Source organism: Chionomys nivalis, chromosome 13, assembly GCF_950005125.1.
Source record: "Chionomys nivalis chromosome 13, mChiNiv1.1, whole genome shotgun sequence".
Taxonomy (NCBI): Eukaryota; Metazoa; Chordata; class Mammalia; order Rodentia; family Cricetidae; genus Chionomys; species Chionomys nivalis.
Window position 1 is genome coordinate 49,683,262 of NC_080098.1, and position 17,148 is coordinate 49,700,409.

General features: G+C 40.0%; 1 protein-coding gene across 1 annotated transcript in view; it reads right to left on the reverse strand.

Annotated features, from left to right (window-relative positions):
- Gmds (GDP-mannose 4,6-dehydratase) overlaps window positions 1–17,148 on the reverse strand; it is a 512,310-nt gene that overhangs the window by 91,515 nt on the left and 403,647 nt on the right. The window contains exon 9 of the mRNA XM_057787721.1: window positions 6,082–6,178. Coding sequence (XP_057643704.1) covers window positions 6,082–6,178 — 97 coding nt within the window. The remainder of the gene's footprint in view (window positions 1–6,081; window positions 6,179–17,148) is intronic.

Below are 17,148 nucleotides of genomic sequence, written 5' to 3' on the forward strand. Positions count from 1 at the left end.
TTTAGAGATATAAACTATTTATAAAATCAAGCAGTGAGAAGCCCAAGAATAATTCAGAAGAGGAAGCATTATGATTGGGCACTACTGACAGCATTCCAGCCACCATGGCCATGTAGTTGTGAAAACAGAACGTGGCAAAATGTTAACACTGCAAAGGACCTTCCAGAACCAGCAGCATAACTTCTTTTACAGGTCCAGCAGTGCCGGAAAAGACACACTAGCCCATAATCAGGTCTCTATGCCTCCTCTGACCTCAGCTCTCACCAGGCAGAGCAAGGAACAAAAGCAAGCAGGAGTGGAAGGGGGTATGAGAACTTTAAGGTCACAGGATCAGGACCTAAGCCATGGGTTGACCACCACCAGGGCTGGAGTAAGGGACAGCACAGAGGGATCTCATTTCCTGCCCTAAGAGCCAAGTGTGAGAAGGCAGTGAGAACAGCATCGGAGGGAAGGGGAGTTTCAGGACAAAAGGCCAGCTGGGTGAACACAAGAGCTTTTTACACCAGGTACTTAGAGACAGAGTGGAAGGATGCTTGAACTGCTACTTATACACATCCTCTGATGACAGATCAGATTCCTGAGGTCTGGAAAGTGTTACGTACCATTATTCTAAACAAGGCTATGAGATAGAGCAAGCAATTATAGGCCATTTAGCTTAACATCATTTACAGAAAAATATTAGGAAAAGTTTATGGGGGGCAGAGGGGACAACTTGGCAAGCATATGGTAATTTGATTAGGAACAGGCCACATGCTTTCACTGGAGCAAAGCTAGCTGGCCTGATGGACTTCTTTGAAGTTACTGCCTTCTTAGTTTTATATATTAATCCATATAGATCTTTTTCTCAATATCTGTAGTAATTAGAAATGAATTGAAGATGTCTAAATATAACAAAAACCAATCATAACCAAGGACATAAAAACACTATTGGAAGAAAAATGAAAGTTAAATATTAACACTCTTGTGAGAGAAAAATGATAATAAATGTCACAAACTTTAACTCAAGATACTTTTCTTTTTCTTTAAAGAAAAAAACACTTGAGTTTTGGTCCTTCACCTCATTTCTTAAAGTTCTCTGTAGAAAAAAAAAAAAGGAAAAAGAAAAATGGATTTCAGCTAGTTTCACTGAAAACAAAACAAGATACTTTTTTTTCTTTTTTTGTGCACTGGACTGATCGTTTGATGTCGTTGAAAATCTGGCACAAGCTGGGCAGTGGTGACACGCGCCTTTAATCCCAGCACCTGAGAGACAGAGGCAGGCGGATCTCAGTTAGATCAGGGACTGTGGCACAGAGAAAAACAAAAGACCTGTCTCAAAAACCCAAAAACCAAACCAAAGCAAACCAAACCAAACAAACAAAATCTGGCACAAGAGGATGGATACTAGAATAATCTATCCTTTTGGAATTTTTCAACTTAAAATTTTTCAAAGAAGAAGACATCTTTGTGGTTTTGTAAGTATTAGGGCAGTATCAATTACTCATATTTCTTTGATATGTTTATAACACCGAACAGTTACTAAATCTTAAGAAATAAAATTAAAAGATAAAAACCAAGAGGGAAAAGCTTTGATATCTAAATATATAATTTAATGTATACTTTGTATAACACACACATTCATACACACACACACACACACACACACACAGAGTAACTGAAGCCTGGATGACCCTTTCTATATTCCTATGACTGATCTGTACAGGTTTTTGATTGTGACAGTCTACTTTTTCAGACTGATGGATGACATTTGTATATCTACCACATTTATTGAGGGCAAATCAGTGTGCTTATTATTGCATTATCAGAGGCTAGTGGTATGGGGTAAATATGTAAGGAATGAGTAAATAAGAAACGAATATAGTCAGCATATTAGATATTTATCCTTTCAAATACTATAATTGACTCCTTTCATCCTCAAATAGTTCTTTCAAAGAAATTTTATAATTAATCCTATTTTTAATAATGAAGAAAGAGAAACACTGAGAAATTAAGTAACTTGCCTAAGATTATATATACATCTAGTAGCTGACAGGTGCAAAATGCAGAGTCTTCTGGCCAAAGGCCCACGTTTGGAATATTGCTTTCTCTCGGAAATAAATACACTGGCGCTGCACTTGCTATTCTTCCAGAGGATCTGGGTTTGACTCCTAGCACCCACATGGCAGCTCATTCCAGTTCCAGGAGACTCTTCTTTGTCTTCTGACCTCATGGGTACCATATCTTACACAGACATATACTCAGACAAAACACCCATACACAAAATAAAATAATAAAGCCAGAAATGAGTGCATTGTGTAATAAATCTGTGTGTCACTAAATGCATGTAAGGAAATTTCATGTAAGGAATGAATGTTTTAGTTTCTTTTGTTTTACAGGTCTGGGTATGGAAAATGGGGTTTTTACAGGCAGAAAAGTGATCATCCAGCCCAAGGCATTGGTCCCAAGTATCACAGAACTCAGGTACCTGTACTGCTATCACCGAGTTCTCTGGAACTCAGAGGCAGTGAGAAGTGGAAAGCTTAATTTCCCAGTCTAAGCTTTCTGTGGTAGCAAAATTCCTCAGTATCCAAAGGAGTCAGAGGTAGAGTACCAAAAGACATGACTCCACTCAGCTCTAATCACAGCTGGAGTCCTTGATCCAGAAAAAAAACCTTCCACACCCTTCATGCTAATACAGAAGCAAGGTTTAAGGTTTTGTTTGACTGTCCTGAAACTTACTCTGTAGTCCAGGGTGGTTTTGAACTCACAGAGATTGGCCTGCCTCTGTCTTTAGAGTGTTGTGACTAAAGGTTTATGACACCACCGCCTGGCTAAGGAAAGGGCCTTCTTAACACCAGGCCCCCCACTTTTTTTTTATTTTGAGAAAAACAACAACATAATGCTCTATTTTCTGTTAGTCTTGCTTTAAGATATCACTGTTCTTTCTGATAAATGATGTATGTGTGTGTGTGTCCTTATACTTCTTGTTTTGTTTTTAAATTTTCTTTATGTTATTTAGTTTTGTTCATTTTAGAGCCAATTCTCTATAAGACAATACAGTCTATACTTTAAAAAACTGAATGAATGAATGAATGAATGAATGCATTAAAGTTAATTATTTTGGGGGTACTAGTAGTTGAACCTAGGGTCTTGTGAACACTAGATGAGTATCTATCACTGAGCTACATCCCCATGCCTACGTTATGTTTGGCTTTGAGTACCTGTACATGATGAAGATCTTTGGTGACAGATGACCAAAGCTGATGAAAACAGAGTTTCACAAGTTTGCTAACTTGTGAAAAGAATACAAAGAAGCCTAACAGGAGTCTCCGGGTCATGCAGGACAGATTGAGACTGAGAAGGAGAGGGCTGTTTTGAAAGAAGAATTGGTGTTCTTCCTGCCCTTCTTAGAGTCTGCTCATTTCGTGTGTCTCCCTTGTTCCAGCTGCCAGCCTCCGAGGGACATAGTGCTTCTCAGGACTCAAAGGAATGAACTCTTATGGCTGACAGGCTCCACATTTGGAAGAAGCTTGTTAATAACGCAGTCACCTTTCAACTGGAAGAACACTGTCACCCTGGAGGCAACTCCACAGAAAGCCTGTCACTTCAGGTTGATCCAAGTTTCAGAGAACTTGTTTTGAGGAATGGGGTTAAAAGTTTAGTTTCACTGTGGAAGGAAAGCATGCCCAATTGACTATGAGGGTGAAGTGCAGTGAATGAAGAGAACGCAGCCGAGAGGCTCAGAAAGATAAAGCAGAATAAGATCTATACCTCTGTAATGTAGTAAAGGGAATCTGTGGGAGAGTCAGCCAAAGGAAAGGGGGCAGCAAGCGCGCATATGAAATCAGACACCACTCTTATGTTCAAACAATGCTGGTGTCAAGAGAGTTGCAGAACAGGTATGATGATAGCATTTGAATGAACAAAGAATGGGAAGGGAAGGGATGCAGCAGGGCAGGAAAGGGGGTCGGTGGGGATTCAAGAACAGTCTTGTTAGTCAGAGGGTCCTCTTCCTGTTCTACAAATTCTTTTGTTCTGGGTCCTTATCAATCCCACACCTTGCCTAAATGAGAATGACAGACAAGCCATTCTTAATGACTTCCTAGTTTCTGAAACTATTTTGGTGTCACAGAAAGAGCCATGTTTAAGCTGTTGTGGGAACTGTTTCTGCTGGTATGGTGACATTTTCACTCTGAAGTGATCATCTTTATTTGTGAGAAAAGAAATTTGTCCCTATATATGACTTGTGAAGTGTTATAGAGAAATGATGCCCTTGCAGCCCTTCAGGACAGGGGAACAACTGGCAGAGGAGGTCCTTGCTGTGTCAGCAGGAGCACGGCTAGTATCTTCCTCCCCCAGGGACAGGCACATCCTCTCCTAGGCACACCCACTCACCATTAGCTAAGAACAATCATTCTCTGTGTCAAGGCCTGGCCACGCCCTGTGGGGGCAATGCAGGACTGCACAGCACTACCTGTCCTAAGCCAATGTTCACTTCCTTTGTACAGATTTCTTTCTGTGTGTAAGAGGCACACACCGAACATAGTTCTTTTGAGGGGGGCCAGCATAAAACAACACATTTTAAAGAGTGGCCAATGACAATACACTTCACTTTCAAACTGTCTTCACTGGCTTTTCCCAGTCTCTGAAATTTGCATGACACACAAAAAGGTCTAAAGGGTTCTAAAGGCGCTATTTCACAGCCACTCACTGTACACATCCTGACCCTCTCTCTCTGAAGACAGTGCTTTCCATCATCTTTAGAAATTCATTTTAGACACCTTTGGTTTTATTATCATAATAAAGATGGATATATTAGAGCAGTGATATCATTATACATTCACATAAACTTAGAACAAAAAGACCTTTTGTATTAACAGTAACAGCATATACTATTGAAACTAACAATCTACTTCCCTTTTTAAACAATTATTGTGTATATGTGTGTGCATACTGTCCAACACATGCCTGTGGAAGTCAGAGGACAACTTTCAGAAGTTATTTCTTTCCTTCTATCATGTGGGTTCTGAGGAGCAAATTCAGGTCATTAGCCTTGACAGCAAGCACCTTTAGCCACTGGGTCATTTTCCTGTCCCCAAATTATTTCCTAGTAGGGGATCTTCTCTATTTAAAAGTTTATCTGCCTATCTGTCGGTCAGTCAGTATAAACAACTATCTTGCTAGACTTTTGTCCTCTTTTCCTCTCCAAAGTCTCAATGCTCAAAGAATTTAGAATCTGGCAAAGGAAGGAAAACATGAAAACAAATGATTATAACAGGTCCTAAAGCATTGGCTCTCAAGCAGTGGGTTGTGACCCCCTTGGAGGTCGAATGATACTTTCATAGGGGTGGTCTAAGACCATTGAAAAATACCAATATTTACATTATGATTCATAACAGTAGCAAAATTACAGTTATGGAGTAGCAATAAAAATAATTTTGTGGTTAGGGGGTGGTCAACACAATATGAGAAACTGTCTTAAAGGGTTTCAGCATTAGGAAGGAAACCACTATCCTAGAGTGTACAGGTAATTACAGAGACAAAAGAGAAATGTTAGTGGTAGTAAAATATTGACTAGAAAGGATCCATGAATAGGATAGTATTTGAGCAGAGCTTTATGGTGTGGGGGTGGTCTTTCAGACGTGTGCATATGACTTTGTACCAGATACATAAGCATGTTAGTGATTTGTGTGAGTGTGCACACATGGCTAGTAAGACAGGTGGCAGGTAAAAATGGCCTTGGTCCATAGAAACCCTTCAGATCTAGGGCTTGTTAAAGTAGACATCTTGTGGGTATCAGAGATCATTTCTCAGACCAGACCAATGAGATGAGATAGTGCAAACTATGATCTCCATTTCTGGAATCGACTATTTTCTTGGGTGTGTTTTAATCTTGTTTTCCTTTACAGAGCAATGGATTTTTGTGGTGAGAATGGTATCTCAAACTTAATTCTCCTTGTTCTCGTTTGGGAAGTGCCCTATGGAGTATGCCAGAGAGGCATGTTACAGAGCTTTGAAGGTTGGCAGCAGGCATTCCATGAGGGCATTTTCCCAGCCAGCTGGCCAAGTGTGGTCAAACACTGGGTGGTGAGGGAGTCTTACCACTTCGGTTGGTCGGTAGTACTTCAGATCCACAGTCACATGGACTTGGCCGGTCTCCTTACATCTGCCCACTTCATTTTCATTCTTTCCTTCCCACCTGCAAAGAAGACAAACAATCAGTTCTTAATTGCTTGGTAACATGTGGTCACACTGTGGTGCTCAGGATGGCTAGCCTGTCTTCTCCCTGCAGGAGGGCATAAGCACATTAACAGCAGGGGCAGGCCCACCCTCAACCTTGTTATTTGAGCAAATTGTGGCTTTCAAAAATTTGTGCATTTGTTTGAAAGAAAGTTTCACCACCCCCTTCTTCCTTTTAAAGAAAAACCAAGATGAATTCAAAACTGAGACTTTAGACATAAAGTACACCCTATTTGTTGAGAAGTTCCGTACCTTGCTGGCCATAGTGTTTATTCCCGCATTATGTGAATGTGAAGGAGACCTCATCACTTCACCACAGATGAGGAAGCCTCTCCAAAGTATACAACTAGTTGTTCATTTCTTGTCCTCTAGCTGGGATGTTCCTGGACTGGAACTTGCAACACTAAACATCTGAGTTTGACAACAGGAAAAACAGACCATTACCCTCCAGGTGTACACTGTGGAGGATACATAAGCTCCTTGGCTCCAAGAGCAGCTTCTCATAGGAAGCTCTACTTACCTGCTTTATGTTCTCATTTTTCATAAATGGAGCAACTAGAGTTGGGCCTGGTGGTGCACATCTGTAATTCCTGCTATTTGGAAGGCAAGATCCTGAATTGGGAGATCTTAAATTCAAGGGCAATGTTTTAACCTCCCCAGAAAAGAGAAAAAAAGGAAGAGAAAAATCTTTGATTTACTGCTGACCTTGGGATATCTATAATCTAATATCTAATAAAAGAATATACCATATAGTTTAAGTTATTTTTACATATTTTTTGGCAAGGAAAGAAAAGAAATGAAAAAAATCTGAGTAGCTTGACTTCAGTGTTTATGCTTAGAATGAGTTTGCTTTATCAGCTGAGATGAACACAGGACAATTTTGTGTGCTCCCCAGATCACTCATAAGAGGACTAAAGGGAAAAACAGAACATTCAGTGGTTACTTGGCTATGTCACAGATGCCTCTGAAAATGAACATTAAATACCAAAGAAGATTATATTTTAAGACAGGATGAGTACAGACTGGGCTCACAAACTTTATTTTTAATTATTGATGTGAATATTTTGTCATCACCTCTTGACAGCAGAGAGGAACTATTTGTCTATTGAAGGAATATTTAGCTTGCTGGTTTGTTAAATTTCCCAGGGAACTCAAGGCAGATATAAAAACCATTCCATGACACAGAGAATAATAGCACACTATATTGAACTTTATAAATTATATAAGCAGCCACTTCCCATAAACTCTCTTAATCAAACAAACAGAAGCATGGTAATCTACTTATTAGGCTTAACTTCTTCTTCTTTTTTTTTTTTCCGAGACAGGATTTCTCTGTGTGACAGTCCTAGCTGTCCTGGAACTAGCTCTTGTAGACCAGGCTGGCCTCAGACTCACAGAGATCTGCCTGCCTCTGCCCCTCGAGTGCTGGGATTAAAGGCGTGCACTACCATTGCCCGGCTAGGCTTACCTTCTTAATGTTGGGAAGATAGTTTGACAAGTAACATAGAGTAGAAAATTTCAAAGCAATTTGTTCTGAAAACTCACATCAAGACAGTGTGCAGGTGTTTGGGGGAGAATAGAGACCTTACAATGAAATGGCCTGATGCACTTACAACCCTCACTCCTCTCTGGAGTATACCTCACATTTTGATTAATATCTACTACAAAAGAGGACATTTGGTTGTCATAATTTTGGGGAAATCAGAATCTAACTCCGAAGTTTATTATTTTAGTAGAATCTTCTCATGCGTTAGACTTTCAATAAATAAAAGAACATGCTCTATTTACTAGGCATCTTTTAACTATATTTTTTTGGTCTACATTTCATACTGTACAAAGAGACACAGTTCTAACACACAGATACCTCCAGGAAAGCATCTCCAGTTGAGCCAAAGGGTTAAAGGAAACAACACTCATGGCATTTCCCCCCCATTTGTAGCTAAGCATTACATCCATATCAAGCAAACTGACTTTATATATATATATATATATATATATATATATATATATATATATATATGCTTCTCCTGACTCCATTTCTTCCTCTTCACCATTTTTTTCTTCCAAACCATCATTTGAATATGTAAAACCCATCCTTTCTTCAAGGGCAGAAAAGCTGGGCTTTAGGCCAAGGTCAGAGCTGTTCCTATGATTCAGTGGATTTGGCCATGGCATCTTTTATAGTCATAAAAGAAAGCATTTTTTTAAACATTTGTTTATTTACTTTGTGTATATGTGTGTGTGTGTATGTGTGCATATGCGAGAGAGAGAGAGAGAGAGAGAGAGAGAGAGAGAGAGAGAGAGAGAGAGAACACTCCTGTTTTGAGAGTTGGTTCTCTGCTTACACCATGTGGATTCGGGGGAATCAAACTCAGGCCATCAGGATTGAAGGCAAGCACCCTTTAAACATGATGCATCGTTGCATCTTGCTGGCCAGTATTTCATTCTTATTTTAGGCAGATTGTTACAAAGGTTGAAGGAAAATTACTCCTCACTTTAGGTGCTTATCAAGTGCAAGTCTATAGGCAGACTTGGGTTAATGTGACTTTGGCACTTTTGGGTCCAAGAACCCAACAAGCTTTTCTTGTGGCTTGTCTGACTACTGTCTGCTGGGATTCTATCTTATAAACTGTTGACTACAGTTAAAATAGTCTTGCCCTCCATAATTGATTCAGTCATACTAAAAAATCAAATGGAAACCATGAAATGGGTCATAGTACAAAGAGTTCAAAGAAACCACCTTCTCACCTGCACTAGATCTGCATGAGGCCAGTAAGTAAAGTTTAGGTCAAGAGCCAGAATCAGTTAGTTATAATACAAGAAACACTTGTGTTAACACACGAACCGTAATAGCTAACTTGTCCGAACAAGTGAGGTTATAACTCAAAGCAGAACTTCAGTGTCAAAGAAATGACCATGTCTTGACAGGGAGTAGAAGATTCAGCTAATTAACAAGAATTATTACCCACTAATTTAGATTGGCAGCTCCTTAGGCAGGGATCCTGTATAATTCAATTTTAAAACTAAATTGTCAGTTCTTAATAAGCATTACAAAAAAAATAAATAAATAAAACCAGAAACAAGAAGAGTAGGCAAACCACTCTAATGAACAAAACAAAGTTCTATTAAAACCTAATTAATTAATATTTTCTCCTGTGGTAAACCCCCTGGCAAGGTTCTCATTTTCCTGTAAACAAATCCTTATCCATGTTCCTATAAGCAGCCCTAATGAAAACCATTCACACTCATACACTCGCACTCACACTTCTGAAAACAGGAGAGATGAGTTAAAGAGGAAGGAGGTCAGCAAGACTGTCAGAAGAACAAGAAAAGGTAATTGGGGTGAATATGATAAAAAAAAATCACTATACTCGTGTATAAAATGTTACGGTGAAACCCATTATTATATGATCATGTATAATAGATGCTAAAAATAAACATAAAAACTACTAACTTATGAGGCTAAGGATTTCCGGTGGCTCAGGGGTACAATCACTTGAATTTCATGTTCAAGGTCCTGGGTTCCATTCTTAGCACAATAAGAAATCTACTCAACCAGAAGTCCTGTTGAGGCAACAAGAGCAAAGAAATCAATTTTAGGACTACTGCATCTGGTGACTGGAGGGGCAACACTTCTCTTTAGTGACCGAAAAGTCCCAGAAACTCAGTATTTAACTTCATGTGGCTACAGAAGGAGGAGGTGAATCTTAGCTTAGGAAATGACACAGAAGAGCCCTGGGAGATCCACCAGAACCTGAGAGAAATGATGGTTTGCTTATCCTGCAGGTTCCTTTCAAAATCAGTAAATTCATGAGGGTTGAAAGAACAGGGAAGAGACTAAAAGAATCCAATGTTGGAAGCTAGATGACAAATAGATAAGTGTTAGCAGATTTAGCAAAAGTCAAGGTAGGAGAGCTGAGAATGAACCCTTTGCATTTGCAGAAACCCCAGAATGTTCAGGGAGTGCAGCTGGTGCTTCATCTCCTCTTTCTGCCTCACTCAGACTGGTGAAGAAGGTCACAGGGAAGGGTAGGTCCAGACTCTGAAAATTGAGGAAATATAGTGACTGAGGGCTGAGTTTCTTGTCCATGTTCCAGCAGGTGGCAGTCAGGTAGACTGGGAGGTGTCCCCTGGGCATCAGAGACTTCATACCTAAAGGAAATGGCCCTGTCAAGTCACCTCATAGTGACATAGACAACTATAGGTAAGTTTTAACTATGTCTTCAAAGCTCTCAATTATCTTTTTAGGCCCCAATTTTCAAACATAACCAGAAAACCAAGGATTATCAGACCAGAAGAGTGGCACACATGAGAAAGGCTGAACAACCACAAAATAAAACAAGCCGAGGAGATAGAATAAGTAGAAGAAAATTAAAAACCAAACCAAACCAAACTTTCACATACCCTACTATCCATATTCTGAGCGATATAGAAAAGATAACAAAAATATAAACTACTATACTTAGAAAAGGGTAACTTGAGGGCTGGAGAGATTGTTCAGCAGTTAAGAGCACTGTCTGCTCTTTCAGATGATCCCTGTTTAATTCCCAGCACCCATATGATAGCTCACAACTGTCTCTAACTCCAATTCCAGGGGATCCGACACCCTCACACAGAAAAATGTGCACCTAAGACAAAAATAAATGAAGATTTTCTTTAAAAGTACAGCTTGAAACACAAGGGATTTTATAACTTGAATAAGAAAACCAGGAACTCAAAATTGAAAAGATTTTGAAGACAAAAGTTGAAGAGATTTTCCAGAAAATAGTAAAAAAAAGATATAGATATGAAAAGACAAAAGGAGATAAGAAAATTCAAGAGTGCATGGGAGCCAGTAAAATTGATTGCCAGAAAGACTACACTTAAGAAATGGAGCATGGCAAATTATCTTAAGGAAAAAGGAAGTTAGGAGAATTTGAAGACTGCTAAGGAGCCCAGTATAACAGGATGTCTAGGAAGAGAATACAGAAAAATGGAGCAAAGTAAATTATCTTGAGATAAATCATGAAAATTAATCAGAGCAGAAGCACATGCAGTTACAGACAAAATGTGGCTCACATCATAGGTGGTGTAGACCCAACTTACATGGAGTTTCAGGGCACTGGGATCAAGGGAAGACTACAGTCACCTTTTAAAATGAAGAGACAAGGCTGGGAGTCAGATGGCTCCTAGAGGCTCGACTTAACAATGCAAATACAAAGGCAATGGAGGAGTGCTTTCGAAGTTCTGAAGCAAAATTATTTCTACTCTGGAAACATGAGTGGGTACATTGCTAATTCTAAGAACAGAGTGACAGAGAGTTTGAGAAACACCAAAGCTTTAAAAATAATTCAGCAAGTAGGAGTTGCAACTAAAGGGAAAAACTGTGAGTCCTTTAGATAGGTGTGAAGGAAAACTGTGGATGCCAATACTTCTAACAGCCCAGATTGGTCAGATCAGAAGTTTTCTCCTGAGGAAAACATGACAAATAGGCTAACATGGGTGATCCAAAAACTTAGATAGGCGATTTAAAAAGTCAGAGCAATGTTTAGGGTGAAGTTAGTAATAAACACATAGAAAATGAAACAAAAAGACAAAATACATCTAAGAGCAGTATGGTAAACCAATAATAATTGTTCATAAAAGCAAAAGTGGTCAAAGTTTTCTGGAAGTTTCAGTCATGAAAACATGGAATATTGAACTAGCAAAATTCAAATATAGAGTAGTATGAAAATGGAGGTTTGGGGCATGTGTAGGAAGAGAGAACAATGTTATCATGTTGGACAAGAATAGCCAACAGAAAAACCAAAGATCCAGAATCACAAATCATTTAGAAACATAGATACAAATGCCCTGATAACCAGTTAAAAGAGTAAAAGGCACAATAGGATTTTAAGATACAAAGAAAAATAGAATGTGGTAAAAAATAAAATTACTTGGCACTAAATCAAGACAATTTACCAGAGCAGAACAAGACACACTTCCAACAGAAAGACTGAAGGAGTTTCCCAGTAATGCAACACATGGGGCTGCCTGGGAAGACGGAGATGGAGGGAGAGAGAATGATGTGGACGGTGACAATTCTTGTACAAAGAATAGAGATGAAGTTATGTAATTAAAACAAAAACAAAAAACAACTAACAATTTGTAAGTTGAAGTACGAAAGCCATAAAAAATAATGAGCTTGACAAGTCTTAGGTCATGACGAGCCAGCTCTTCCTGGCAACTCTTTTGAATGGCAGAAGAAGACATTGTAGAATGTTCTACAATGAGCTTCATCCTGATCTAGCCAGAACTTTGCTCCAGGCACAGGCTTTCTGTCCCACGCCTTCCTTACCATTCTGACTTTCCCCCAGGTCTCTTGTCACTCTGCGGCTAATGTAGGGAAGGCTGATGTCTTTGGGGGCGTCAGCATGCTGGCAGCTGTGGTGAGAATGTCTTACAGGTGGGCAGCCGAGTGTGTGGGAAGCGTGGGGAGGAGCTGACTGTGGGAGAGAGGCCAATGGCAGAGTGTGACCCCAGAAATCTAGTAGAGTGGCATCTGCAAGTGAGTGGCTAACAATGTCAAATGTCAGTGGCCAAATATGAAAGAGAATGTAGTGCTGGTAGAAAAGCTGTTGGCACAGAATGTTGGGGTTTTGAAAGGAAGTGGAAGAGGAACTTTGGGCTACCTATTATCAAGATAGAGGGGAAGGGCAGGAAGGGCAGTGTGGGTTAACTTGTCTATTTAGCACTATGCAGATACGAGCTGTCAGTCACATACATTCTTTCCCATTGCTGCTGAGAACACCCTCCTCATTCATCCTCAGAATTCTCCCATAACATAAATGACGTAATTTTTCATAAGGGTTTCTGGCAGCAAGAAGTCCAGCTGTTTATGTGTGATTAGTGAACTGCAATGACACAATGTAAAATTTAAAACAACTTTAATATACAAGATGGTTCCTAATGGTTAACAACTATCCTGCACTCTTTGTTTCAGGTCCTTAAGAATGTTAACTGTTAAATCTTGCCAGCTGTCAGGCCGATTGCGTTATCTGCAATTGGTAAATGGCAGAAAGAAGTTCCAAGGATTGAGTGACTTATGGGAGCCACAAGAGTAAGGGGTACTGTAAACAACTCAGCAAGGCCAGGTCTTGGAGATTGGGCATGAACTCACATGCCTTTCTTCCTGTGGCTGGCAAGAGATGAGGGGCTACTGCCCTATGATAAGGGCACCACATTTTGTGTGTGTGAGCAGGTCATACCCAACATTTTTAGTTAAGTGGTCCATCCTTTCTCATGTTCTATCTCTAGCACTGAGATACTGTTACAGAGGCAAACTCTACTTTCAAATCACCGTTTCTTGTGCTTTATCTCCAGGAAATACATCATACTCATATATGCAAAAAGGTGAGTGCTTATAGAAACAAGGGCAAGAGATTAAAAGAACAAGAGACCAGTGATGATTCTCCTCAGCTGATACTGGCAGTAAGAGAATTCTGAGTGCTTCTGCCCTGAATGTACCAGACTGCTGAACATGCTCTGGCTGTTTGCTTCACTTTTACTTACTTCTCTTATTTGGTTGGGGTGGGCCAAAGGGCATAGGGAGAGCGATCATGCTTTATAAGAAAAAGAAAAATGTCAGTCTTGCTACAGGACTGGGAAGAGGAAAGCTCTCAGCCACAGCACTGGCCTTAGTGACTTCTATATGTACAATCCTATAAATCTACGTGTCTTCCTCCCACCTCTATGTATCTGTGCCCCAGTCACTCTGCTGAGCCAAGTACTACTCCTGTGACCTGTCTTTCAGGAGCTTAGAGTTTACTGTCACACAATCTCCTGAGTGAATTATGGCAGGAGACAGACAGGACACTGTCAAGGCCCAGAAGAGGCCCCTGACAGAGATGGCTCAGGTGAGGGTGTTGGCGAAGGAAGATGTCTGAGCTAAGAGCTGAGAGATGTGTGGGTAGTAGCTGGGGAGAGAGAGGACTGTAGGAGCGGTAGCTCTTTGTATGCCCATGTGGTCAATCTGGTCCACCCAGCTTACCGGCTTGACTGGCAAACACATAGTTCACTGTTATATGCTGTCGGGCATTTCTCATATGACCCACCCACCTGGGCTGCTTGCTTTCCCTCATCTCAACTACCATCCACATCTTCCATGTGGGCAAGGGTTGGATTCAGTCGATCCTTCTGTGTGCATCCCTCTCATCTTGATCATATTGCCCCGACTTCAGGATTGATGTATGATATTTTTGCATAAGACCACATCAATATGTTCATATTTATAAATTATGTGTTTCTATTAATTGTCACCCAATTAAAGTCTATTCTTATCAAGGACAAAAAATATCTTCTGATTTTCTTTGAGGAGTGTGACTTTGCAAGGAAATGAGGAGGGCAAGGACATAGGCATTGAGTGTCTACATGCGGTAGGTATGTGCTGAGAGCCAGGGAGTCATTTACTTCAGGACCTACTAGATTTAACCAGAAATGATCTTCTACCTAATGAAGTGAAGCCACTGGATAGGGACTAGAGTTAGGGCTACCTATACAGTGCATGCATCACCTAAGGCTCAAACCAGACCTTAGATACACCAGTGGCCACATTTTAATGGGTTAAAACTCCAAGTAACTTAGATGTTAATAGAAACAATAGGATCTAGATTTCTGAGGGAGGAGACAGAACAGCAGGGGAGAAGGGAAAGAAGAGAGGAAGCTGAAGGGGAGGGTTGGAAACTACTTTAAATGACAGTTTGGAGCTTACATGAAAGCTAAAGAGACCAGCAGATGTTGGTTTCCCATGCTACAGGATATCCTTACAATTTTTCTAATAAAAAAATAACAACAGAAAGCTAGTCTGTAACACAGTCGAATATTTGTTTTTTATCCTGTCATCTGAGTCGCAGGAGCAAAGTATTTCCTTTCCTTTCCCCATTACTTAGTAACAGACTGAAAGGACAGCAAGAAACAACAGTAAACAGCTCCCACCATGCAGCCTCGTCCCTCTCCATCCACCCACAACAGTCTAGAAGATAGGTGCTTCCATAAGGTTCCCAGCTCTAACGTCTACATGAAAACATCAGCATCATAAAAATTTCCAGGATATATTCTAGTAACTCAAACTCAAATTTATTTCCTATTTTCTAATAAGTTCAGAGTAAAAGTTACTCAGATAGTAATAAGGGAATATATATTTTATTCTAAATGTATAGATAGTGGTATGGTTTGAATCCAAAATATCTCCATAGGCTTATGTTTTGAAAATGCTTGTACCCCAGTTGGAAGCATTACTCTGGGAGGTTCAGGAAATTTAGGGAGGTTGGGTATACATGGAGGAAGTAGGTTACTAGTGGTGGGTTCTAGGCTGCAATATTATCCCTGGTCACCTCCTTCTCTGTCCTCTGCTTTCTGGTTCACCATTATATGAATGGATCTCTTCTGGCACATGCTCCTGCCGTTATAATGTTCTGACCAAGTAAACGGGCCCAAGTGGGCATATCCCGATCCCTTTAAAACTTATGAACCCAAACAAATCCTTCTTTATTCTTTTCAGGTAATTTGTCACAGCAATCAAGTAAGTAATTAACACAGTTGCATATATTAGTGAAGACTTCAGTGAGCATTGCCATGGTTATTTTCAAAACCAGTAGAATAACTGTGAAGAGACAATAGATTTGAAAACAGTTAAAATAAGAATGTGCCAGATATTGTTTGCTGCATCTGACAAAAAAAAAAAAAAGAGTCCTGTCTGACGAGGTTGCAGAAGATTCTAGACTCTAAGGGAACTGCCCATAAGCTCAGCAGGCACAGAAGGCAAACACCATGAGGAAAAAGGCTTTTCTGTTAATGGTAGAATGGAAAAAGCTAGAACCTTTGGTTATAACCCTGAGTCTTATCAAATCCTGTTCATTTTATCTTTTGAGTCAATCCTATTCCTCCTTCTCCATGCCTTGAACTGAATTCAAATTCTTATCTCCCCTTCTTACTAGGATAGCTTGCACAGTCCTTAGGGAGGTAGCATGGTGGCTTCCTATAATCTTACCACCATGCCAGAGTGAATGTTGCTAACCATGAACCTAGAGAAATTAGAGTAATGATGGGCAATGCTGGCAGGACTTCTGGCCTAGGCTGGCTTTGGAGAACATCCATTTGTGTTCAATTAAATATTTATAGAATGACTACCATGGCTGCTGCTGTGAACACTGAGGTTATGAGATAGATACTGATCAACTCTTTCCAACTGCAGACCCAAGGAGGCAAGGAGGAGCTGAGCAACTTGGGAAAGGTGTTAAGGTTTAGGGGATTTGCTTCTAGTAAAAGTACTTAAGATTAAACTACTCTGGGAAAACTACCCTTCACAAACCCTTTAGGTCTTACTTTATTTCATCAAAATTTAGGCTCTTGAAAGCCTTCAAAGCAAGTACAGCTTCTGTGTTCTCTCTGCATTCAGTTGGTGCTCCCTGTTCCAGAGGTGTATAAATACATCCCTACTGCCTGTAAGTATTATTGCTGAGACTTTGAAAAACTCAGAAGTACTCTATAAGATTATAAAAGGATATGCCAGGAAGGATGAAAAGTACAAGCAAATCGGGGTGCATCTGTGATATAGACAGAAGTTTCTGTCCCACCAAGTCCTATAGCCATTCAGTCCTAAATAAACACATAGAGACGTATATTAATTATGAACTGTTTGGCTTATTGCTCAGGCTTATTACAAATTAAATTCACCCATAATTCTTGTCTATGTTCAGCCACATGGCTTGGTACCTTTTCTCAGTAAGGCATTCTCATCTTGCTTCTTCTGTGTCTGGCTGGTGACTGACTCTCTGCCTTTCCTCTTTCCAGAATTCTCTTAGTTTGGTTTCCCCACCTAAACTTCCTGCCTGGCTACTGGCCAATCCTCATTTTATTAAACCAATACGAGTGAGTGACAAAACTTTACAGTGTACAAGGGCATTATCCCAC